Consider the following 24,272-nt stretch of genomic DNA (forward strand, 5'->3'; position numbering starts at 1 on the left):
TCTCCCCTCCCAGCCTGGCTAACCCCACCCCACCCCTTCCCTCCTCTCCCCTCCCAGCCTGGCTAACCCCTTCTCTCCTCTCCCCTTCTTACCTGGCTAACCCCTCCCCACCCCTTCCCTCCTCTCCCCTCCTCACCTGGCTAACCCCTCCTCTTCTCTCCTCTCCCCTCCTCACCTGGCTAACTTCTCCTCTTCCCTCCTCTCCCCTCCCAGCCTGGCTAACCCCTTCTCTCCTCTCCCCTCCTCACCTGGCTAACTTCTCCTCTTCCCTCCTCTCCCCTCCCAGCCTGGCTAACCCCTTCTCTCCTCTCCCCTCCTCACCTGGCTAACTCCTCCTCTTCCCTCCTTTCCTCTCCCAGCTTGGCTAACCCCTCCCCTTCCCTCTTCTCCCCTCCCTACCTGGTTAACTCCTCTTCTTCTCTCCTCTCCCCTCCCAGCCTGGCTAACTCCTTCCCATTCTTGTGAGTTTTGGCCTAGACGTTACTTCCTCCAGGAAGCCTTCCATGATATGGGCCTCTAAGACACCCTAGTCTTCCTCCACCAAAGCCCAGATCTACTATTACAGTGACTAGTCTCTAGAGCTGGAATGTGAGCTCCCTGAGCTTGGGAAGCCTGTGCCGCCTGCCCACTGTACCTCCCCAGAGCCAGCATCCAGCAGGCACCCAGCAAGCATCTGTTGAATGAATTGTGGGAACACGGGGGCTCATCGGTGAGTGGGATTTGCCTGAGGTCAGGCATTGATGGGGAGCCTGGATCCTGCCTCTGTCAGACCAACAGCCTTTGGGACCCAGACACCTGAGCGGGCCGGGGACGGCCTGGCTGGAAGCCTCACCTGAACAGGTGATGCAGGAGATGCCCTCGGCGCTCAGGTTATACTTGAGGTCCAGCAGCACCTGGATGTTGGTATCAGGCCGGAAAAGGAGCGGGGCCCGACTGGCGGGGCGGAGCCGGCTGGCGAACACCAGGGACAGGATGAGGATGGAGACGAACAGCCCTGTGAGGAGATGGCGCTACACCAGGCGGGGCTGGGCCCAGCTGGTCCATTCCCAGCGGGGCTCCCAAGTGCCAGGAGACAGCTGCTCTGGTTGTGGTGGAGGTGGGGGGGGGTGTCCTAAGGGCGTGGGGGAAGGCCCTGCATGCCAGCCCGTGGGCACAGCTTACTGGGGATGGTCCTCCAGGGCCAGGGATCAGTTGCTTTGTGGTGTCCCGTGGGGTTTGACTATAAGCTATAATCTAACACTGCTGGACAAGAAGCGGCCGCCACCTAAGAGTACCTCATAGTTTATGAAGAGCTGGTGCACTACTTGATCTCACACAACCCTGAAATCCTGTTGAAGATGACAATAATAATAGCACTTAACATTCACAGAGCACTTACTACATGCCACGTGCTGGGCTGAGGTCTTTATACATACTCTCCAACTACAGCTGCCTTCCTAGCCACCGTTCTCATCCTCAATTACAGAATAGGAACTGAGCGTTAAACAGACTGGAATAGCCAAATTCACACAGCTAGGACGCGGCCAAACTGGGACTCAGACTCAAGTGGGTCTAACTCCAGGGCCCATGCGTGGCATGCTCTGTGCTACTGCCCAGTGTGAGTGGCTGGCACACAGCAGGGGCCGATGAGCAACAGCCGCCCGTGACCAGCTTCATTCTGCACAGGAAGGAGCGGGGCGGGTTGGAGAGGGAGAGACCCCAGCCCAGGCCTCTGCCCTGGGGCATCTGCGAGAGGGGGTGGGCTCCCAGTTCCTGTGTGTTTTGGGGGTGGAGCTGCGAGACAGGGGGAGGGGCAGAGGGCCCACTTACCCACAATCACCCAGCGGCTCTTGACGGCTGACCACAGGACCCAGTGGTGCAGCAGCTCCTGCAGCTGCACAATGAGCTGGCCGCGGCTGCCCGTGTTGGAGGCTGGCTGCAGACCTTCGGGGGACACAGACACCAGGGACACGTCTCCCAGCTCCAGTGACACTGCCAGGGCAGAGCAGTGGCCCGTCAAAGCCTGAGTCAAAGCCCACTGTGGTCCATGCTCGTTTCCAGGGAAGCCCAGATGCCTGGTGAGGAAGCCCGCAGGCCTCAGGACCAACTTATCAAGCGTTACTCCCCGGGCAGAGGCAGCGCTGGGTCTCGCTGGGGTCAGCAGGGCAGGCCTGTGCCAGCTCTCACCTGGCTCTTCCTCGACCTCCAGCAAGGGGATGTCATCGTCCAGGTAGGGTATGGGACCCTGGGCGGGGCTGCCTCCAACCTGCTCGGGAGCGGCAAACACGTCTCCAGGGAAGTGCAGGGAGCTCTTGCGGCCGCAATTCTGGTGGCAGCTGTGGTGAGAGTAGGGGACAGCGGTGAGCCAGAGGGTCCTGGGTACCCAGGGAGAGGGGGGCAGGGCCCTGAGGATCAGATGAACCCAGGTATCACAGTGCTGCTGACGTCACACACAGGATGAGCACCCCAGACTTCTGGGAGCTGGTCACCTGGTTTCTTTCTAGTATCGTCTACCCCAGGGCCCTCAGGTGCCAGTCTTCCTCCAGAGAGACAAATGGGGACAGCAGACATTACCCAGCAAGAGGGGATGACAACACACAGTGGCCCAGGCACTAAGGTGATCAAATCAGGGGACTCATTCCTTTGCTGCTGTGTGGCCCAGGGGCTCTGCCACCAACTTAATACGCAGGGGAGCCAGGAGGAGGGAGCAGGGCAGGGCTGAGGGTGTAGCTGCATGGCCGAGGTCTCAGCCGGAGTGAACACATGAGACACATGGCTCACCCTAGGGACTGGGCACCAGAATAATCCTCATGGCTGATATGAGCGCTGTGTGTGTGGCTAATAGCACTGCCACGTGCCAGCAGTGAGCTGGGAGCCCTGCGTGGATTATCTCACTTAATCCTCATGAGACTCACACACAGGGATCACAGCTGTTTCATAGAAAAGGAAACTGAGATGCAGAGGTGAAGTCACCTGCCCAGGGTTCCACGGCTGCCGAGGGAGGAGGTGAGGCTTGGAGCCCACGTCTGATTGACAGGGAACATGACCGCGCCCAATAGGACCACTGGGGAGACAGCCCCAGGCGGGGCGGCGGCAGAGCGGGGGCTTATTTGGTATCTCTGTAGAGATCAGAAAAAGGTGCCTTTTCCCCACAACGCTGCTTCTATGACATGAAACTGTCATGGAAAACAGTCAAATCTGAGCGCCCATGGTACAGAGAACAGTGTCTCTGCCAGGATACCCGTGTGCAGTGCCAACCCGCACCACCACAGCAGAGTCCTGAAGGGAGAGGATGTGAGTGGGGAGAGCTGAGGAGTCCTGCCTCAGGCCCAAGTCTAAGCTCCTCGCTGGGCCCTCCTCTCCCTCCAGCCCCTCCGGGGCTCACCATGGGCAAGTGGACATTGCTGACCACCACTGGCCAAGGCCTTTATCACAATGAGTGAGCGCTGTTCCGAGCCCAGAGCCCCTCCATCCTCCCAGCCCCAGGCAGCCACCCAGGCTTGATTCAACTCCACCACCATCCCCCTCCATCTTCCCAACCACCAGGCCCACAAGACCTTTCCCCCTAAACCTCCAGCAGCAACTCTGAACTGACCCGTTCAACTCTGCACACGGCTCACTACATCTACAGACGAGAACCTGAGGACACTCAACATGGTGGCTGACAGCATGGGCTCTGGAGGCAGAGTTCTTGGGTTTAAATCCAGGTTCTACTGCCTACTAAATGGGTGACCTTGAAAAAGCTACCGAACCTCCCTGAGCCATTGTTTTCTCATCTGCAGAATGGGCACAGCAAGAGAACCCTGCTCCCAGGGTTCTTTGGGAAGTGAATGGTGATGTCATCAGATCTTGGACCAAAGTGCTTTGCTCACTTCCTGGTGACACTGGTGACTCCAAATTGCAATTATTGGATGGAAGTATCTTCTCCTTCCCTGTTCCCTGCCTAGCACAGGACTGGGCATACAGAAGGCTTTTGGAAGAGAGGGTGGTACGCTGAGTGGCTCACAGAGGCCTGTTGTGGATATCTTGCTTGGGAAGAGGCCCCGCCTGACTTACCTGGTCTGGCAGGAGCTCTCCAGCGGTGCCAGGTAGAGGCTCCAGAGGCCCAGGGCTGCAGGCATGGTGACAAGCACGGCCAGCCAGCAGCAGGACACGATGAGAGACATGAACAGGCCAAAGTCGTGGACGGCTGGGATCTGGTGATGGAAAGGAAGAGAGGGATGTGGGGCTGGCTGGACCTGGAGTCAGTGGGCCTCGGTGCCCCCCTGCAGCCAGAGACACTCAGGATCCCAGATCCGGCCCAGACTGAGGCAGTAGGAGGTGGCCCAGGCTGCCAGAATGCCAACCACCAGCCTCACTGGTGGTGACACCAAGGGCTGGTATCAGGGGACAGGGGACACAGCAGCACAGGAAGGATTCACACCTCGAGTGGAGGCTCTTGTCTATCTGCAGCCCACTGCCCGGAACAGAGCCTGGCACAGAGGCAGTGGTCAGTAGCTGTCATTACGTGAATGAATGGGGGACAGAGGAAGACACATCCCGTTGGACCAAGCCATGTGCTAGTGGGGAGAGGGAGGGAGAGAATTCTGCCACATGAAGGAGGCAGGGACCCTGGGGACTAGGAGCAATGGGTATGTTCCAGAAGTACGACAGGGACCACACAGGGAGGTGCTAGTTGGAAGGAAGCTGTAACCACCAACAGAGCAGCCTGCACTCTGTGAAACACTTTCACCATCATCCTCTCATCTCAGTCCCTGGATAATCCACACATGAGGAAAGCAAGGCTCAGAGAGGTCACACAGCCTGCCCAAGGTCACACAGCAGAAGCTGAACCCAGTTCTGCCTACCTTCCAGAAGTGATTTCTCTAGAAGGACCTGGATAATCCTAAAGCATCTACTGGTTTCCAGAGGGACTACTCAGCCCAGGTCATAAAGTCTCTCAAAGACTTGGGCCAATTCACTGTCTTCCCACACCAAGAACCCAGCCTGGGCTCAATGCCTTCTCCTAAGCCCCACTCAGAGGCAGCAAGAGGAAGTCAGCGCGAGGGAGGAAAACGCAGCCAGAAGCAGGCAGAGCAGGAATGGCCGTGGACTTGGTCAGGCTTCTCACTTATCTGCTGTGTGATCCTGAGGAAGCCACTTTACCTCTCAAGGGTCAAGATTTTTTTGGAAAATAGGATGGTAATGGTACCTTTGTCAATTACCATGGTAATGAAGATAAATGAGAAAGAGCTTTGGAAACTGCCAAATGTTCTCCAGGGTAGAGGTTGGATTACTACTACTGAGGATCCCTAATAAATGCCGTCTGGATTATTATAACATTCACACTTGTTAAGTTTGGGTAATGGGTGATTCGTGACAAAAATGAACTCTAGAGATGAGGCAAGTACCTTGAGGTGAAGGCTATATGGCCACTCAAGCGGTGGTGGGAAGAACAGAGATCAGGGCCTAGGTATGCACGGGCGGGTGGGAGGCCAGGACAGGAATGGAGGGCAGGTCCGCACCTGGGAGAAGACGTTAGCTGCGTAGGCGGCTGCCGTGGTCAGGGAGGTGAAGAAGGTGGCCTTGCCTGCAGTTTGGACGGTGTGGATCATGCGCAGCTGTGGGTCTTCCAGGTGGGTGGCCTGGCGGTAGGTGTTAATGAACACAAAGACGTCGTCCACACCTGTGGGAGGGAGTCCCGGGCCAGGCTCAGCATCATTCTGCTATCTCCAGGATCAGGCCCAACCTGGCCCTAGACCAAGTCTGAGTCGCCTCCTGGGAGGTCAGACTGCAGGAGTCCTGCTTCTCAGCTTAGAGTGTGGAAAGACCCCTCTGACTAGCTCCTCCCACCAAGAGTTCAAGCTCCACCCACCACACTCCTTGGCCCCAACCTCACCCAGAGCTAGGTACCTTCTCCCACATCCTGGCCTCCTTCCCATACTTCCTGGGCCTTTCCCACCATCCTCACTTCCATCCAGCAAACCTTCCTGCTCTCTCCACTCACCCTATGCCAAGGATCTGCCCACCACCCACATTCTTTTTGTTTGTTTGTTTGTTTTTGAGCTGGAGTCTTGCTCAGTCGCCCAGGCTGGAGTGCAGTGGCGCCATCTCAGCTCATTGCAAGCTCCGCCTCCCAGGTTCACACCATTCTCCTGCCTCAGCCTCCCAAGCAGCTGGAACTACAGGCGCCTGCCACCATACCCGGCTAATTTTTTTTTTTGTATTTTGAGTAGAGACGGGATTTCACCATGTTAGCCAGGATGGTCTCGATCTCCTGAACTCGTGATCCACCCACCTTGGCCTCCCAAAGTGCTGGGATTACAGGTGTGAGCCACTGCGCCTGGCCCACCACCCACATTCTAAGCCCACACTCCAAGGCTCTAGGCCTCAGCAGGAGCTGTGTAGAGCCCCCAGGAAAGCCAGGCTTTGTATCCAGGGAGAAAGGGGATGTGGCAGACTTCCCATGTGGGAGGTGCACTGCCATGGCAACAGAGACGACTCACCAATGCCCACGATCACGAAGGCGGCCACCCCATTCAGGATGCCCAAGTACTGGATACCAAAGACCACGTGGTATAGGAAGAGGGCCACCAGGCAGCTGAGACCAATGCTGGCAATCCCGAAGAAGGACAGGAACACTGGGCAGGGTAAGAGGCACGAGGGAGAAGGTGGGGGGACCCTCATGGGACACAAGCCCCATTAGAGTCCCTGACCTCAGCTGGGTCCTGTCTCTTCCCCTCAACCCTGGGCACCATTCATGACTCTGTTCCCAGCACAGGGCTAATTCTCAGTTTTCCACGCCCAAAGAGGGCACCGGACAGGAGGCCCAAGTGGCAGATGGAGCCATCCCTGAGTAGGTCAGGCTGTCCTCCTCTTTGCAGACTTTACCTCAAGAGCCTTATGAACATCACGTATGACCTGGGGCTAGGAACTGTGTCTGGATCCCTGGCACCTTACAGCATCTGGCATACAGTTTGGTGCCCAGTAAATATCTGTTGCATGGATGAATTAATGTCTTTCCCATTTTGGAAAGTATTACCATTGTTTGCTTGGGCAGTAGAATGTGCTTACTGTATACAGACAGGAGTAAGCAGCAGCTAGTGTCCACGCTAGCAACTAGCAGCACGCGGAGGTGAAAAAGTGATCGGGGACAGAGGGCTGTTGACTTGGGACCCAAAATAGGCTACAAAGTAATCCACAAAGGAATACAATACCCCAGGCTCCCCAACACAAGGCTATCAACAGGAGACAGATGGTCAACAGGCAAAAGGTCCAACTGCGCAGGGGCCCAGGGTAGAGGGTGTGACCCAGGCTGGTACAGCCCAACCTGCCTCCAGGCCTCAGTCTGCGTGCTTGGGGTTGATAAATGATTTATTTGCATATCCCTGTGTCCTCAGCTCTGACATGCTCGGTTCAAGAGTACTGTGGCATTCTTGAGAAGGCGGGCTCTGGGTAGACATGAGCACCCTGGGAGGGGAGAAGGGGGCTGGCTTGAGAGAAGCCCTACCTGAGCAGGAGGTGAGGACGTAGACCAGGGCAGCGATGCAGCTGCTGCTGATGAAGGCCAGGAGCATGTCATTGTTGAACGTCCTGCGCACTTCATAGTCAAACAGGTCTGTCCCCCCATAGAGAACCTGGACTTTGCTGGGGGAAAGGAGGACGTGGAGAGAAGAACAACAGGAAGAGGATTAGAGATGGCTGTGAACACGTGGAGGAGGATCAGGAGTTGTCCACTTCACCTGTGACTCTGTACCTCTGCTGGACATCAAAATCACCTGGGGGCTTCCAATTATCCTGATGTCCAGGCCAGGCTTCAGACAAACTAGACCAGAACTGCTGGGGTGGGTCTGAATCATCAGTACTCTTTAACTGTCTCAGGTGATTCAAATGTAGGGTCAAGGTTAAGAACCACTGCTCTACGCAGATCATGATCAATTATAATCAGCTCTATGTCATCTTCCAATTCTCCACATCTATGGTCAAGTTCTAAATTCAAACTGGCTGCTAGATATTCAGTTTTACACTGCTATTCAATGTGTGCTTAACACAAGTTATTTTTAATTAAAAAAAAATAACATAACCAGGCTGGTCAAACTGTGTCTTAAAATACAAACATAAGTGACATCTGCTTCTGGCCAAGATGGAGTAACAAGATGGAGTCCATATTTATCTTCTCACTGGAACAAAAATGTGAGAAAATGCATGAAACAAGGCAACCAAGGATGATCTCTGAGAGACGAGAAACACAATGAGTCCTATGCTTACCCTGGCTTAGTGCTTTGAGAGTTTCCAGTCCTCAGTGCAGCCATGGGTTATTGGACTCCCCAAAGGAGGCTGAAAATTTTCCAAACTTGATGAAAACTATAAACCCACTGACACAAGAAGCTTCAGCAATGAACCCCAAGCACAAAAAAAACTACCATGCACATCATAACCAAACTGCTCAAAAATAGTGACCAAAATAAAATCTTAAAAAGCAGCCTGAGAAAAAGACACAGAGGAACAAAGACAAGGCTGACAGCAGACTTCCCATTAAAAACAGGGCACGTGAGAAGGCAGGGGAGCAACATCCTTTGCAGATAGTGGGAAGAAAGTCAGCCCAGGATTCTATACCCAGCAAAAATACATTTCAAAAACAAAGGCAAAATAGAACACTTTTTTTAGATAGACAAAAACTGAAATAATTCATCTCCAGTATACCTGCACTAAAAGAGATTTTTAAATTTTTTTTGAGTCAGGGTCTCACTTTGTCACCCAGGCTGGAGTGCAATGGCAAGATCATAGCTCACTATAGCCTCTAACTCCTGTTCTCAAACAATCCTTCCACCTCAGCCTCCTGAGTAGCTAGACTACAGATGCATGCCACCATGCCTGGCCAATTTTTTATTTTTTAGTAGAGATGGTGATAGGGTTTAGCTGTGTCCCCACCCAAATCTCAACTTGAATTGTATCTCCCAGAATTCCCAAGTGTCGTGGGAGGGACCCAGGGAGAGGTAATTGAATCATGGGGGCTGGTTTTTCCCATGCTATTCTCATGATAGTGAATAAGTCTCACGAGATCTGATGGGTTTATCAGGGGTTTCTGCTTTTGCTTTTTCCTCATTTTCTCTTGCTGTCCCCATGTAAGAAGTGCCTTTTGCCTCCTGCCATGATTCTGAGTCCTCCCCAGCCACGTGGAACCGTAAGTCCAATTAAACCTCTTTTTGTTCTCAGTTTCAGTTATGTCTTTATCAGCAGCGTGAAAACAGACTAATACAGTAAATTGGTACCAGCAGAGTGGGGCTCTGCTGAAAAGACACTTGAAAATGTGGAAGCAACTTTGGAACTGGGCAACAGGCAGAGGTTGGAACAGTTTGAAGGGCTCTGAAGAAGACAGGAAAACGTAGGAAAGTTTGGAACTTCCTGGAGACTTGCTGAATGGCTTTGTGCAAAATGCTGATAGCGATATGGACAATAAAATTCAGGCTGAGGTGGTCACAGATGGAGAGGAGGAACTTGTTGGGAACTGGAGCAAAGGTGACTCTTGTTATGTTTTAGCAAAGTGACTGGTGGCATTTTACCCCTGCCCTAGAGATCTGTGGAACTTTGAACTTGAGAGAGATGATTTAGGGTATCTGGCAGAAGAAATTTCTAAGCAGCAAAGCATTCGAGATGTGGCGTGGGTGTTGTTAAAGGCATTCAGTTTTATAAGGGAAGCAGAGCATAAAAGTTTGGAAAATGTGCAGCCTGACTATGCAATAGAAAAGAAAAACCCATTTTCTGGGTAGAAATTCAAGCCAGCTGCAGAAATTTGCATAAGTAGCAAGGAGCCTAATGTTAATCCCCAAGACCACGGGGATTAACATTCTCTGACATGGAGAATTTCATGGCAGCCCCTCCCATCACAGGCCTGGAGGCCCAGGAGGAAGAAGTGGCTTCCTGGGCCAGGCGCAGGGTCCCCATGCTGTGTGCAGCCTAGGGACTTGGTGACCTGTGTCCCAGCCACTCCAGCTGTGGCTGAAAGGGACCAATGTACAGCTCAGGCTGTGGCTTCAGAGAGTGGAAGCCCCAATCTTTGGCAGCTTCCACATGGTGTTGAGCTTGTGGGTGCAAAGAAGTCAAGAATTGAGATTTGGGAACTTCCATCTACATTTCAGAAGATATATGGAAACGCCTGGATGCCCAGATAAAAGTTTGCTGCAGGGGTGGAGCCCTGATGGAGAACCTCTGCTAGGGGAGTATGGAAGGGAAATGTGGGGTCGGAGGCCTCACAACGAGTCCCTACTGGGCCACTGCCTAGTGGAGCTGTGAGAAGAGGGCCACTGTCCTCCAGACCCCAGAATTGTAGATCCACTGACAGCTTACACTGTGTGTCTGGAAGAGCCACAGACACTCAATGCCAGCCCATGAAAGCACCCAGGAGGGAGGCTGTACCCTGCACAGTCACAGAGGCAGAGCTGCCCAAGACCATGGAAACCCACCTATTGCATCAGCGTGACCTGGATGTGAGGATGTGAGACCTGGAGTCAATGGAGATCATTTTGGAGCTGTAAAATTTGACTGCCCCGCTGGATTTCAGACTTGCATGGACCCTGTAACCCCTTTGTTTTGGCCAATTTCTCCCATTTGGAATGGTTGTATTTACCCACTACCTGTACTCCCATTGTATCTAGGAAGTAACTAGCTTGCTTTTGATTTTACAGGCTTATAGGCAGAAGGGACTTGCCTTGTCTCAGATGAGACTTTGGACTGTGGACTTTTGGGTTAATGCTGAAATGAGTTAAGACTTTGGAGAATGTTGGGAAGGCACGATTGATTTTAAAATGTGAGGACATGAGATTTGGAGGGGCCAGGGTGGAATGATATGTCTGTGTCCCCACCTAAATCTCAACTTGAATTGCATCTCCCAGAATTCCCATGTGTTGTTGGGGGGACCCAAGAGGAGGTAATTGAATCATGGGGACTGGTCTTTACTGTGCTATTCTCATGGTAGTGAATAAGTCTCACGAGATCTGATGGGTTTATCAGGTGTTTCTGCTCTTGCTTTTTCCTCATTTTCTCTTACTGTCACCATCTAAGAAGTGCCGTTTGCCTCCTGCCATAATTCTGAGTCCTCCCCAGCCATGTGGAACTGTAAGTCCAGTTAAATCTCTTTTTTTTCCTCCCAGTTTCAGGTATGTCTTTAACAGCAGTGTGAAAAGGAACTAATACAGATCGGGTCTCATTATGTTGCCCAGGCTGGTCTTGAACCCCTGGCCTCAAGCAATCTTCCCACTTTGGCCTCCCAAAGTGGGATTACAGGTGTTAGCCACTCTGCTAAGCCTAAGAGAGATGTTAAAGGAAGTCCTTAGGAAGAAGGAAAATGGTAACAGATGGAAATATGGAAATATGGATCTACACAAAGAAACAAAAAGCAATGAAAATGGTAATGACATAAATAAATACATAAAATTTTCTTTTTTTTTTTTTTTTTTGTTGAGACAGAGTCTCGCTTTGTCGCCCAGACTGGAGTGCAGTGGCCGGATCTCAGCTCACTGCAAGCTCCGCCTCCCGGGTTCACGCCATTCTCCTGCCTCAGCCTCCCGAGTAGCTGGGACTACAGATGCCCGCCACCTCGCCCGGCTAGGTTTTTGTATTTTTTAGTAGAGACGGGGTTTCACCGTGTTAGCCAGGATGGTCTCGATCTCCTGACCTTGTGATCCGCCCGTCTCGGCCTCCCAAAGTGCTGGGATTACAGGCTTGAGCCACCGCGCCCGGCCAAAATTTTCTTATTATTTATTTAAATCTCTTTAAAAGATAATTGACAGTTTAGACAAAAATAATATAGTGTGGGGTTTATAATATACATTAAAATAAAATGCATAACCACAATAACATAAAGGCTAGGAGGGAAGAAATAGTAGTATATTGTTATAAATGCTCTTACACTACATATGAAATGATATATCATTTGAAGATACACTGTGATAATTTAAAGATGTATACTATAAACGCTAAAGCAACTACTAAAAGAGTTACAGCATAAAAGCCAACAAAGGAGATAAAATAGAATCATAAAAAACATTCAATTACTTCAAAAGAGGCAAAATACAGGAAAAGGGAAACAAAGAGCATATGGGACAAATAGAACAAAATATACTTAAGTCTAACCATATTAATAATTGCATTAACTGGCCGGGCGCGGTGGCTCAAGCCTGTAATCCCAGCGCTTTGGGAGGCCGAGATGGGCGGATCACGAGGTCAGGAGATCGAGACCATCCTGGCTAACACGGTGAAACCCCGTCTCTACTAAAAAATACAAAAAACTAGCCGGGCGCGGTGGCGGGCGCCTGTAGTCCCAGCTACTCCGGAGGCTGAGGCAGGAGAATGGCGTGAACCCGGGAGGCGGAGCTTGCAGTGAGCTGAGATCTGGCCACTGCACTCCAGCCTGGGCGGCAGAGCGAGACTCCGTCTCAAAAAAAAAAAAAAAAAAAAAAATAATTGCATTAACTGTAAATGGCTTAAACACCCCAAGTAAAAGGGAGAAAGTATCAGAGATATTTATTTATTTATTTATTTATTTATTGAGACGTAGTCTCGCTCTGTCGTCCAGGCTGGCGTGCAGTGGCGAGATCTCAGCTCACTGCAAGCTCCGCCTCCCGGGTTCAAGCCATTCTCCTGCCTCAGCTGCCGAGTAGCTGGGACTACAGGCGCCTGCCACTATGCCGGGCTAATTATTTGTATTTTTTAGTAGAGACGGGGTTTCACTGTTAGCCAGGTTGGTCTCGATCTTCTGACCTCGTGATCCACCTGCCTCGGCCTCCCAAAGTGCTGGGATTACAGGCATGAGCCACCCAGAGACCTTTAAAAAAGTCAAGACCTAGCTGACTACAAGAAACCCACTTTAAATATAAAGACACAAATAGGATAAAAGCAAAGGGATAGAAAATAATATACCATGCTAACATGAATCAAAAAATAAGCTGGATTTGTTATATTAATAAAAAATAAAGTAAATTTCAGAGGAAAGAATATAACTAGGGGCAAAGAAGATAATTTCAAAATGATCATCAAAACTACAATCCTAAATGTTTTTATAGCTAATAACAGAGCTTTAAAATACATGAAGTAAAAACTAACAGAACTGAAAAAAGAAATAGACAACTCCCCAATTGTAAATAGATGTTTCAATCTCTCTCTCAATATTGCCAGAAAAATTAGACAGAAAATCAGTAAGGATATAGAAGACCATGAACAACACAATCAATGAACTTGATTTAATTAAGACTTATAGAACATCTCACGCAAAAACAGAACTTTTTTTTTCAAGTATACAGGGAACATGCAGCAAGGAAGACCATGTACTGGACCATAAAACAAGACTCAATAAATTTAAAAGAACTTACATCACACAAAGTATGTTCTCTAACCATCATGAAATTAAACTAAAAATCAGCAACAAAAAGCCTGAAAAATTCCCAAATATTTGAAAACTAAATAAGACACTTTTAAGTTATACGTGGGTCAAAGAAGAGATCAAAAGGAAAAATAGAAAGTATTTTGAACTGAATGAAATGAAAATAACATATCCAAATTTTGAAATGTGCTAAAATAGTCATACTTAAGGGGAATTTTATAGCATTAAATAACCTCTATTAGGAAAGAAGTTTCAAATCAATGGCTTTAGCTTCTATTTTAAGAAAGTAGTACAAGAGAAAATGAAATGTAACATAATCCAAAGAAAAAAAATCATAAAGATCAGAGCAGAAATCAAGGAACTAGAAAACAGAAAAGCAATGGAGAAAATCAATGAAATGGGTAGCACAATAGGGTAACTACAGTCAATAATAAGTTAATTGTATATTTTAAAATAACTTAAGAGTTTGTAACTTGAAGGATAAATGCTTGAGGGGATGGAGAGCCCATTCTCCACTGATGTGCTTACCTCACATTGCATGCCTCTTTCAAAGCATCTCATGCACCCCATAAATATATACACCTACTATGTGCTCACGAAAATCAAAAATAAAAATAAATAAGTCTAATTCTTAGAAAAGAAAATCAATGAAACCAAAAGCTAGTTCTTTGAGATCAATAAAATTGATAAGCTTCTAGCCAGACTGATGATGAAAAAAAAAAAAAAGAAGACACACAGAAGGTGACATCGCTACAATTTCTACAACCATTAAAAAGATAATAGGGAAATATTATAAATCATTTTATACCAACGAATTTGACAATTCTTTTTTTTTTTAAGAGACAGGGTCTCGCTCTGCCACCCAGGCTACAGTGCAGTAGCACAATCATAGTCCACTGCAGCCTCGAACTCCTCAGCTCAAGGGATCCTCCCACCTCAGCCTCCAAAGTAGCGAGGACTACAGGCTAATTTTTGTGTGTTTTTAGAGACAGGGTCTTGCTGTTTCCCCGGCTGGTCTTAAACTCCTGGCCTCAAGGATCCTCCTGCCTCAGCCTTCCAAGTAGCTGGGAATATAGGCATGAACTATGGTACCCTGCTAGCATTCACTGTCTTGATGGTGGTGCGGGGTTCCCAGTGTATACACACATGTCAAAACTAATCAAATTGTAAAGTATGTGCAGTTGGTTGTATGTCAATTATGCCTCAATAAAGCTGTTAAAAATGTAAACAGGACTTTTAAAAGCCAAGTTGAAAGGATCTCTGGATTATCTACTTTGTTGAATTAAATAGGTTAACTATCCTTTCATTAGAGTAGAAAATCAATCATTTATTCATTCACACATTAATTTGAAAAGCATTTATAGAGTATCTTCTAGATTCTTGGTCCTGTGCTAGATGCTGATTATAAAAAGACATAGGCCCATACTTTTACTCTCAAGTTGAAAGAAATAGCTCATGGAAGACCAGTATCCTCACCTAAAACTACTAAAATGTCCACTAAAATTCAGAAACTATCTGTGATGACAGTAGAGAGTTGCTGAAGTAATCAGAACTAAAGGGCTAAGATTCCAGAAAGGAAAGAACCTAGGAAAGGTAAGCTGCCCTTCTACAGCCATTTTTACCCTGGAGGCATTTGCTGATTCTAAACATGGGCAGAAGGCTGAAAAACTTGGCTGGGAGTCAGATAAGCTAGCAGAGCTTTGGGCAGACACTTGCAGATCAGCAGAACACATGGCCAGGTTTTCCCTCAGCACTTCTGCAGGAGACTGGGGCTGTGTGGGGCCTGAAGCCAAAAAACCTAAGCAGAAAGCCTCGGAAAAAGCAGAGTGGAATTTTTGTCTTTGTTCTAATTTTTTTAGCAGCTTTGAGAGATAAAAGATTAGAGTTTGGAACCTATCCAGGCAAAGGACTCTGCAGAATACACCAAGCTCTCAGTTGAAAATCCTAGAGAATCTAGGGCAAACTAGAGGTAGACTGAGACTTTCCAGGATTGCGAACCATCCTCAACTCTCAGTGTGGTCACTGCCTGCTTAAGGTGATCAGCCACGACTCTATGTGACTTCTGAAGTGAAGGAAAAATTCTCTCTGGGGGAAATAACATCATATGGACCTCTGTGTGTGTGTGTTTTTCACATAATGTTCATCACTTAATAAAAGTTACACTTTGAGAGGCCAAGGTGGGAGGACCACTTGAGGCCAGGAGTTTGAGACCAGTCTGGGCAACATAGTCAAATGCTGTCTCAAAACAAAAACAAAAACAAAAAACTAGCTGGGCATGGTGGCACGTGCCTGTAGACCTAGTTACTCAGGAGGCTGATGGGAGGATTACCTGAGCCCAGGAGTTTCAGGCTGCAGTGAGCTATGATCATGCCACTTCAGACTTAATGACAGAGTGACACCTTGTCTCAAAAAGATAAAAATAAAAAAATAAAAATCACCAGGTATACCCACAGGCAGGAACACATGATCCTAAACCAAGTGAAAGAACAGACTACAGAAACAAATCTGCAGGTTAACCGTATATTAAAAGTTGGTAAGAACTTTAAAACACTATAATTAATATGTTTAAGAACAGAGAGGAAAATGTGGACAAAATAAACTAAATGATGAATAAAATAATTGCACCAGTGATTTAGATCTATAACAGATTCAAATGGAAATTCCCAAAAAGGAAAAACAGAACAATAACATTAAAAACTCAATAGACATTAAATGGCAGACTACAGACAACAAATAGAAAGCAGGATCAGTGAACTAGAATATCTAAACCAAAGCATAGAAAGAAAAAAAAAAAAAAACCCAGAAAAAAAGCATTGAAAACATATGGGGCTCAGTGAAAAGATCTAACATTTGTGTAATCAGAGTGCAAAAAAGAGGAAACAGAGAACAAGATAGAAGCAAATCTGAAGAGATAATAGCTAGAACATTCTTAAAACTGATTATGGTCATCAACCTACAGCTTCACGAAGCTCTGTGCTCCCAAACAGAACAAACACAAAGAAAACACACCAAGATACGTCACAGTAAGACTGGTGAAAACAAAGACAAAGAAATCTCAAAAGCAGAAAAAAGAGAATTTTTAATGGAGCAACAAAAAAGATTTACAGCCTACTTTTCTACAGAAATGATGGAAGTCAGAAGACAATGGAGTGACATCTTCAGGTAAAGTATTAAAAGAAAATAACTGCCAATTTGTAATTCTATACCAGCAAAAATATGCTTCAAAAATGAAAGTAAAATAAGGATGTCTACTAGGCAAACAAAACAGAGAATCTATCACCAGCAAACCTGTACTGAAAGAAATGCTAGAGTTCTTTAGACACAAGGAAAATGATCCCAGAGGGAAACATGAAATTATACAAAGTAATGAACACCAACAGAAGAGGTAAATATGTGAATAAATATAAAAGAACAGTCTTATGAGGCTTAAGTATTAAGAATTAAAATGCATGCAACATAAATGCAAAAAATTGAAGCTCAATAAATGCAGTGAACTCATTCTAAGATTCTAGTATTAAAAGCAATAAAAGTGATCATTTATATTATTCTGTTATAAGTCAAGGTACATGTTACCATCTCTTGGGTAACCAATAATAGAGTAATTTTAAGAATTTTGTTCACCCAAAAGCACTAAAGTCAAGTCTACAGGATTGTCACCACTGCTGTGATGCTCTAATGGGAGAAAACAGAAAAGAGTGGCTTCTTCCCTAAGGGCAAGGGATTCGCCTCAGCAGCTAAACATCTGGGCAGAGTTAATACTGGTATCTAAAACCATGAAAGTCCTTCTATAGTCAGCACCTCTCAGTTTTCCAACACAGCCAAGTACCTTTCCTTGAGGCATCTCCATTCATTTATTCATTCACTCCCCTAACAAATCCTTACTAAGGGGTACCTGGCCTTGTGCTGGGGCTCGGCCCATAGAAACTGAACCAGAAACAATCCCAGTCTTCAATAAACTCACGTTCTATTGAGACAGATAATTAAACCAGACCTCTCTCAAACTTAAATATGCAAACAAATCACCTGAAAATACTGCAGGCCTGGGAGAGAACTTGAGATTCTGCATTTCTAACAAGCCCCAGGTGATGCTGATGTTGTTGATTGGAGGAATGCACTGTGAGTTACAATTGAAAGACAGAGTGAGAAACACTGTGATAAAATTGTAGCTCAGAGGGGTGAAATAGCTTGCTAGAACTCACAATAATTTGAATAACTGGGACAGGACCCAAGATATTATCTGACTCCAAAGTTTGTGTATGCTCTTTCCTGCCTCCCTTAGGGAGAAGAAAGGGGACTATGGAAACAGGTAGCGTCTCAGTCTGATTTATGTTGCTATAAGAGAATACCTGAGACTGGGTAATTTACAAAGAAAAGAGGTTTATTTAGTTCATTGTTCTGCAGGCTGGGAAGTTCAATGGCATGGCATTGGCTTCTGGTGAAGGCTTTTGTGCTGCATCGTAACACGGAGGAAGGTCAAAGGGAGAACAGGCAAAAGGGACCAAACAAGAGGAGGAACCTCACTTTATAACAATCCGCTCTCTTGGGAACTAATCCATTCCCTTGAGTGAGAACTAGCTCACTCCCACAAGATGGCATTCATCTATTTATGAGGGATCCACCCCCATGACCCAAACATCTTCTACTAGGCCCCACCTCTCAACACAGCTGCACTGAGTTTTAGGGGGGACAAAGCATATCTAAACCATAGCAGGTAATCAGCATTTAGTCCAGCCTTTGGCCAATGTTGTCCAAGTTGGATCTTAATAGATCTTAATAGGAGCTTGCCTGACAAAGAAGTAAGTCAGGGAGAAGGCTCCCAGTGTAGTAACTGGCACAAAAACACAAAGGGTGAGGTCGGGATTTGAATCTCATTCCACTACTGATGAGCTTTAAAATTGTGGATGACTTACCTAATTGCTATGTCTCAGTTTCCTTAACTATAAAATGGAGATCATCATAACAGCACCCACCTCATTGGGTTGGTGTGAGAATTAAATGAGCTGGTATGTATAAAGGGTTTTGAACAGTGTGTGGCACAGAGTAAGTGCTCAATAAACATTAGCTCTGATTATTCCAGCAGTTGCTCAATATAAAGGATGAACAGTGGAAGGAATGAGGGTATTTTGGGCAGAAGGATTCCTCCTGTGCCTGGGACTGGTTTATCAGGGTGGGGACTGGGAAAGCACTGCAGTTATTGCCCAGAAGGACTGCTGCTCTGTTCTGGTGTACTCTGGGGCACACCATTCCAAAGCACCTTCCACCCCAAAGCACTGTCACACCTGTTAGCTCATCTCTTCTTAGTGACTCCAGAGGGCAGCCAGAATCATGTTATCCATTTTAACGATAGGAACACTGACACCCAGAGAAGTGAAGTGACTTGTCCATTACCTCCCTGGGTATTAGAGGCAGGAAGTGTGGTTAATTTTAGGTGTCATTGTGATTGGATTAAGGAATATGGAGAGAACTCATAAAGCATTGCCTCTGGGTGTGTCTGTGTGGGTTTTCCCACACACTGGAGACTGGCATGTGTGTCAGTGGCCAGGGTGGGCACCGTCCAATTGGCTGGGGCCCAGGACAGAACAAAAAGGGCAGAAAGGTGATTTCCTATCTCTCTCTCTTTCCCCACTGGAGCTGGGACACTCTTCTCCTGCCCCTGGACATCAAAACTCCGGGCTCTCTGGCCTTCGGGCTCCAGGACTTACGCCAACAGTCCCTGGGGTCCTCAGGCCTTTGGTCTTGAACCAAGAATTACACCATTAGTTTCCCTAGTTCTGAGGCCTTCAAATTTGGACTGAGCCAGAGTACCAGCATCCAAAGGTCTCCAGCTTGCAGATGGTGTGTCATGGGACTTAGCCTCCATAATTGCATGAGGCAATTCCCCTAATAAATCCCCTCTCACATATCCCTCTGTCTATCTATCCTACTGGTTCCAGCCCTCTTGAGAACCCTGACTAATACAGTGAGGAACTCCTTATTCCCTGGCCAATACTCTTTCCAGAAATACCTCGAGTACCATCTCAGGAGAAAATCAATACCCAAAACCTCCAGGGCAGAGTCTGAGATTTCCTACCTGGCCCAAAGCTGTCATGTTCACTAACCATAGCACTGATCAAGCAAAGGGGACTTCTATTTGTCAGAGTGACTGCAAGGATGTACTTGGTTCTGCCTTGATTTGGAAAGAAAGACGTCCAAAGGAAAAGATAATAGGGAAAGAGGTATGGTGTTGATTAAGAGGCAATTGGAAATCAATGTCCTGTCCTAATGCATGCCTTTCCTGGGACACACATGGGTATGCACACACAGGATGCAGCAGCTGGACTTCCTACCTGGTAGACTGCTTGGCCAGCATGGCCACGTAGGTGACCACGAAGCTCTGAAACTTAGCCCGTTGTTCCTCCCAGCGGTCATCCACTGAGTAGTAGTTGGGCAGGGGTGCTCCAAACAGGATCTCACTGCGCAGGAGAGAGCTCTTCAGATTGTCTGCAGAGAGGCCCTCATCCACATACCAGTAGAACTCAGGGTGAGTCATGGCCAGCTCCAGGGAGCCTGCGAGGACAGCGGTGGGGGCCTCAAGAGTTCAGCCGGTCAACTCCCACCAACCCTCCCTCAAGGTCATCCAGTCTCATTGCAGCCCTGCCTCCCAGGATTCCCCTCTGTCCACATCCACCAAAACTCCACCCCAGGTCCCACAACCTCTCTCGCAACCTGCCCCACCCTTCCTCAAGCCCCATTCCTAATTTACCTAAAACGAACCCTACCTCAGTCTTCTTGAACCCCAATCTTTCTCCTGTCTTCCTCTGGCCAGATTCCTGGTTCTCTATAGCCACATCCTGGCCTTTCTCTAACCAGCCTCACACCCGAGCCCCACTCTACGCTTTCTCTACCTCTGACCACAACAGAACCCCCACCATCCTTCACCTGGGTCTGCATCCAAGCTTCCCTCTTCGGTTCCCTCTCACGCTCACCTCACACCTCAGCCCAGTCCTTTTCACCTTGCCCTCCAGCTATGCCCAGGACTCAGCTCCAGACTGACTGGGCCTGGGCCTGGGCCAAATCTCCATAAAGAGCTGTATAAAACCAGGACCTACGCCCCACCCCAGCATCCTGGCGGCTCACCCCGGATGTCCGCCAGGTCCTGGCCCATGCCGTCGTAGTAGATCTTGCCACCCCTCTCGGTGGGAAAAAAGTAGGTCATGAGCGAGCTGGGAGGCGAGCAGTAGGAGTAGGAACCCAGCGGCAGGTCCTTGAGCACCTCGTGGGGCTTCCAGCAGAACTCCCGGAAGCCTGGGTGGTCCATGATCTTGCGCTCGATCTCATGGATCGTGACCAGCCGCTCACTGGTGAAAATGTTGCGCTCCGCGTCGCCGCGTGCCAGGAAGATGAGCTCGATGCGCCAGTGTGCGTGCGTCTGGGTGTTAGCACTCACATAAGCATGCGAGTAGTCCCAGCGGGAGGCGCCTCGGCGGGCACGGCTCTGATTGGCCGCAGCTGCTGCGGGGGTCGGGATGCTGGGCGGGTGCCACCCATTCTTGCTTAGCCGCTGGTTTCGCGGGTCTTCACTCTGGTTGGCTGCCAGATCCTCCAGGGGCGGAATCTCACGCCGAAGTCGCCCGCTCCCATTGGCTGTGGGCTTTTGGGCCGCTGAAGTGTCCCGGGACAGGCCTGGGCCGCGGAGTGAGGTCGCGGGGATGACACGCGGGGCTCGGGAGGCTTGCCGCGAGCGGTTGCCGAGATGCAGCTGCTGCAGCTGCTCTGAGATAAGGCGCTGAAGCGTCTCGGAGGTGAAGTCGGCTAAGTCACGCCGGTTCCGCCCCCAGGATCCAAACTGGGACTTGAGCGCCAGGGTGAGGGCATCAAAACGCTGCGAGGCCTCATGGTTGCGGATTTCAAAGGCGTTGTAGGAGATGTCAATGTCCAGCGGTGGGTAGTAAAGGAACATGAAGGCTGACAGGGCCATGGGAATGCTGCAGCCCAGGAAGAGCACCAGCCCAGCACAGCAGGGATTGGTGAAGGCCCAGCCCAGGGTACTCCAGAAGCCTGAGGCTGGGGGCCGGGAAGGCAGGGGCCAGTGTCGCCAGCAACACTGCCCTCCTGCCCCAAGTTGGGGCCCTGGCTTCTGGGCCCCTGGAAAGGCTTCACCCGTTGCTTCTTCTTCCTCCTGCCCCTCTAGCCACACATCCTGCAGCAAGGGGTCATCCTCCATGTCCATAGCCTGCAGGAGAGGGAGAGGGTCAGTAGGCTAGAGAGACAGGGAGGGGAAGGTGCCCTGTGGTGCAGTTCGCCCAGCCCTAGGTACCAACCCCGTCCACTCATAACCAAATACTAATACTGCAATGGAATGGCATCAAGCATGCATCAACACAACTGAATTTAACCACCTGTGAAAAACACAAAGCAAATTCCTATTTGCCCGTCACCTCTCCCTTTTGGGTCTTGGCTTTCAAGGCCACAGAAAAAAGGAAAATCGCAGAACAACTGCAAACAGAAAAGATGTTTCTCCTGGGAGGAGGGATTAAAAAAAAAAATTGACCACACAATTTTCTAATGTTTGCTGCATCCTTTGACTTTAGAACTCAGGCCCAATGTAAGATGTGACTCCACTGCAACCACTCTTATTTAATGAGCAGCTGTAAAGTACCTCTAGGAGGTATTAGGGTGCAAGGGAAAGAGCATGATCTTTGGAATGAGGCAGACCCTGATTTGGGTCCTGGCAGTCTGAGTATCCAAGGCAGGGAGCCTCCCTGAACTTGAGTCCTCATCTATAAAATAGAAGTGGCCCATTGCTGCCTCCTACGACTGTGGAGTCAAAGGTGGAAGTACTCTGCAGTCTGTGTAGTACGTTAGTTATCTGTCACATAGCAGATTTCCTTGCTCCCCGCTGGGGTGCTGCAGCTGCAGCCACTGTTTGTCAGGCTCAGGCCACTTAATATGCAACTCCAGCAACATCAAACCTTTGGGCATGGGCAGGGGCCGGGCATCTGCCTCCCAGAGACTTGAGTGCAGCAGCAGGAGGGCCTGGCAGAAGAGGGCAGGGCTGGGCAACCCGAGGACTCCAGCGGGGTGTCCCAAAGAGAGGAGGCTTTCCGGCATCCCCGACATGGCCTGTCCCCCTTGTCCTGCCTGCCCTCTGGACAGAGAGAGACTCATTATCCAGTTAGATGCTAGGCAGTGAGAGGAGGAAGCTAATTATGCTAGCGCTAGCTAATTAATGCTGCCTTTCCTATTAACATTCTCTGGAGTGCTCCATTTCAATTAGATGATCTGTCCAGGAAGAGAGGCTGCCGTCAGTCCAGAGAAAGTAAGCAAGAGGAGGTGACAGAAGGAGGGTAACAGAGACAGAGACAGAGGAAAAGAGGAGAGAGACAGAGGGGAGAGTGGAATGGTCAGAGATGGGGGAGAGACTGAGATGCAAATAGGGAAACAAAAGAAGAAACAGGAAGAGTGACTGAGGATGTGAGGGACAGGCAGCAGAAGACTCGCAAGACAGAGGCCTGGAAGGGGCGGGAATTACTCCTGCAATATGCAAGATTCCTATCAATGAGATAATTAAACTTTCCATTTGCAACGCCCTAACACGAGCCTGCCAGCTTGCCAAGGGGATGGTAACTGCTCTGAGACCCAATTTGTATTCGCACTGGAGGCAGCTCAGACTCACCCCATCTCCAAAGGGAAAAACCAAGTCTGCATGTGGAGGTGAGGAGTGTGGGAGCCTCTGCCTGATTCTTAGCTTCAGAAGAAGAAAGCTGATGGGAATAAGGTGGAGAGGGGAGGGGCCGTGTTTGCAGTTTTCTGGGAACTAAATCCATCCATCCTGCCCGTGCCTCAGCCTGCCTTGTGGGGACTACAGTACGTGTGTTGGTGTTGCAGGGGGTCAAAGGCCAGGGTTCTGGGTCACAGCAACACTCCCTGGGTGATCTGAAGGCCCCTTGATCCCATTGCTATTCCACCAGGAATGCCACCCCCTTCCCCTAGGGGTCCACATTGAATTCATCATGCAAGGCCTTGCTCAAGAGTTACCTCTTCCAAGAAGCCTTCCCAGATCTGAACCTCCCCCAGCTTCCTGTCGAAGCTTCTCGCCATCCTTACTAGATTTTGCCTGGTAAAAATTACTGCGGGGAAGGGAGGGAGAGGCAGTGTAGCAGCATGTTAAGAGCTACAGCTTTGGAGGCAGACAGACTTGGGTGCAAATCCCAATTGTAAGATTTAGGGCAGGCAGTGTAACCTTGCTGAGCTTCAGTCTCCCCATCTGCAGAACGGGTATAACAGTACTCACCACAGAAATTGTCAGAAAGATGGTATACACAACAGACTGAATACGGTGCCTGGTAGGTATAAGTGCTTGGGAAATGACAGCTACCATTCTTTCATACGCTACTTCCCTCCAAAGGCTGGAACCCCTAACAGATACATGTAGTGGGCTGTGTTTTCCAAAGACGGCTGCAACAATATCTGCCATCTCACATGCTTATCTCATGATGTGACTTTGACACTCCACCCATCAAGCAGGCAAGGCTGCTAAAGTCACCAACCCACCCAGATTCAAGGGGAAGGAACGCAGGCATTAGGAAATAAAGGAAGATGCAGCTTCCTCCTAGCTCTCTTCAGACACTCATCCTTGGGATCAGCCACGGTGCTAACAGAACGTCCAAACGAGCCCCTGCAGAGAGATCACTCGTAGGACTTCCTGCTGACAACCAAGTTGACAGCCAGTGTCAACCACCATGTGATGTGAGCATGTGAGCGACGATGCTGCAGACAATTCCAGCCCCCGGTCATTGAGTAACCTCTAACCTTCAAGTCTTTCCAGCCGAGGCCCAGATACCACAGAGTAGAGCTCAGCCATTCTCTCCTGTCCTGACCTGCAGAATGCACGATAGTTGTTATACATCTCTGCACTCTGGGATGTTTTGTTACATAGCAATAGCAACTGGAACGA

The 24,272-nt window shown here is 48.9% G+C and overlaps 1 protein-coding gene across 18 annotated transcripts in view; it reads right to left on the minus strand.

Moving 5' to 3' along the window:
* DISP3 (dispatched RND transporter family member 3) overlaps positions 1–24,272 on the minus strand; it is a 58,125-nt gene that overhangs the window by 16,300 nt on the left and 17,553 nt on the right. For 15 of the 18 annotated variants that reach the window (XR_012426119.1, XR_012426118.1, XR_012426122.1 and 12 more), the window contains exons 2-10: positions 20,453–21,548; positions 19,663–19,882; positions 7,469–7,605; positions 6,465–6,599; positions 5,484–5,644; positions 4,036–4,175; positions 2,167–2,315; positions 1,810–1,971; positions 833–994 (exon numbers count right to left, since the gene is read on the minus strand). Coding sequence is in view for 7 of the 18 variants with exons in the window: in XM_005544801.4 (XP_005544858.3) it covers positions 833–994; positions 1,810–1,971; positions 2,167–2,315; positions 4,036–4,175; positions 5,484–5,644; positions 6,465–6,599; positions 7,469–7,605; positions 19,663–19,882; positions 20,453–21,545 (2,359 nt within the window). In the remaining 11 variants the exon portion in view is untranslated. Of the gene's footprint in view, positions 1–832; positions 995–1,164; positions 1,329–1,809; positions 1,972–2,166; positions 2,316–4,035; positions 4,176–5,483; positions 5,645–6,464; positions 6,600–7,468; positions 7,606–19,662; positions 19,883–20,452; positions 21,549–24,272 lie in introns of those variants that run through there. The other 3 variants (XM_074020345.1, XM_074020350.1, XM_074020377.1) reach the window with 2 other exon arrangements.

Source organism: Macaca fascicularis, chromosome 1 (genome assembly GCF_037993035.2).
Source record: "Macaca fascicularis isolate 582-1 chromosome 1, T2T-MFA8v1.1".
Lineage (NCBI taxonomy): Eukaryota > Metazoa > Chordata > Mammalia > Primates > Cercopithecidae > Macaca > Macaca fascicularis.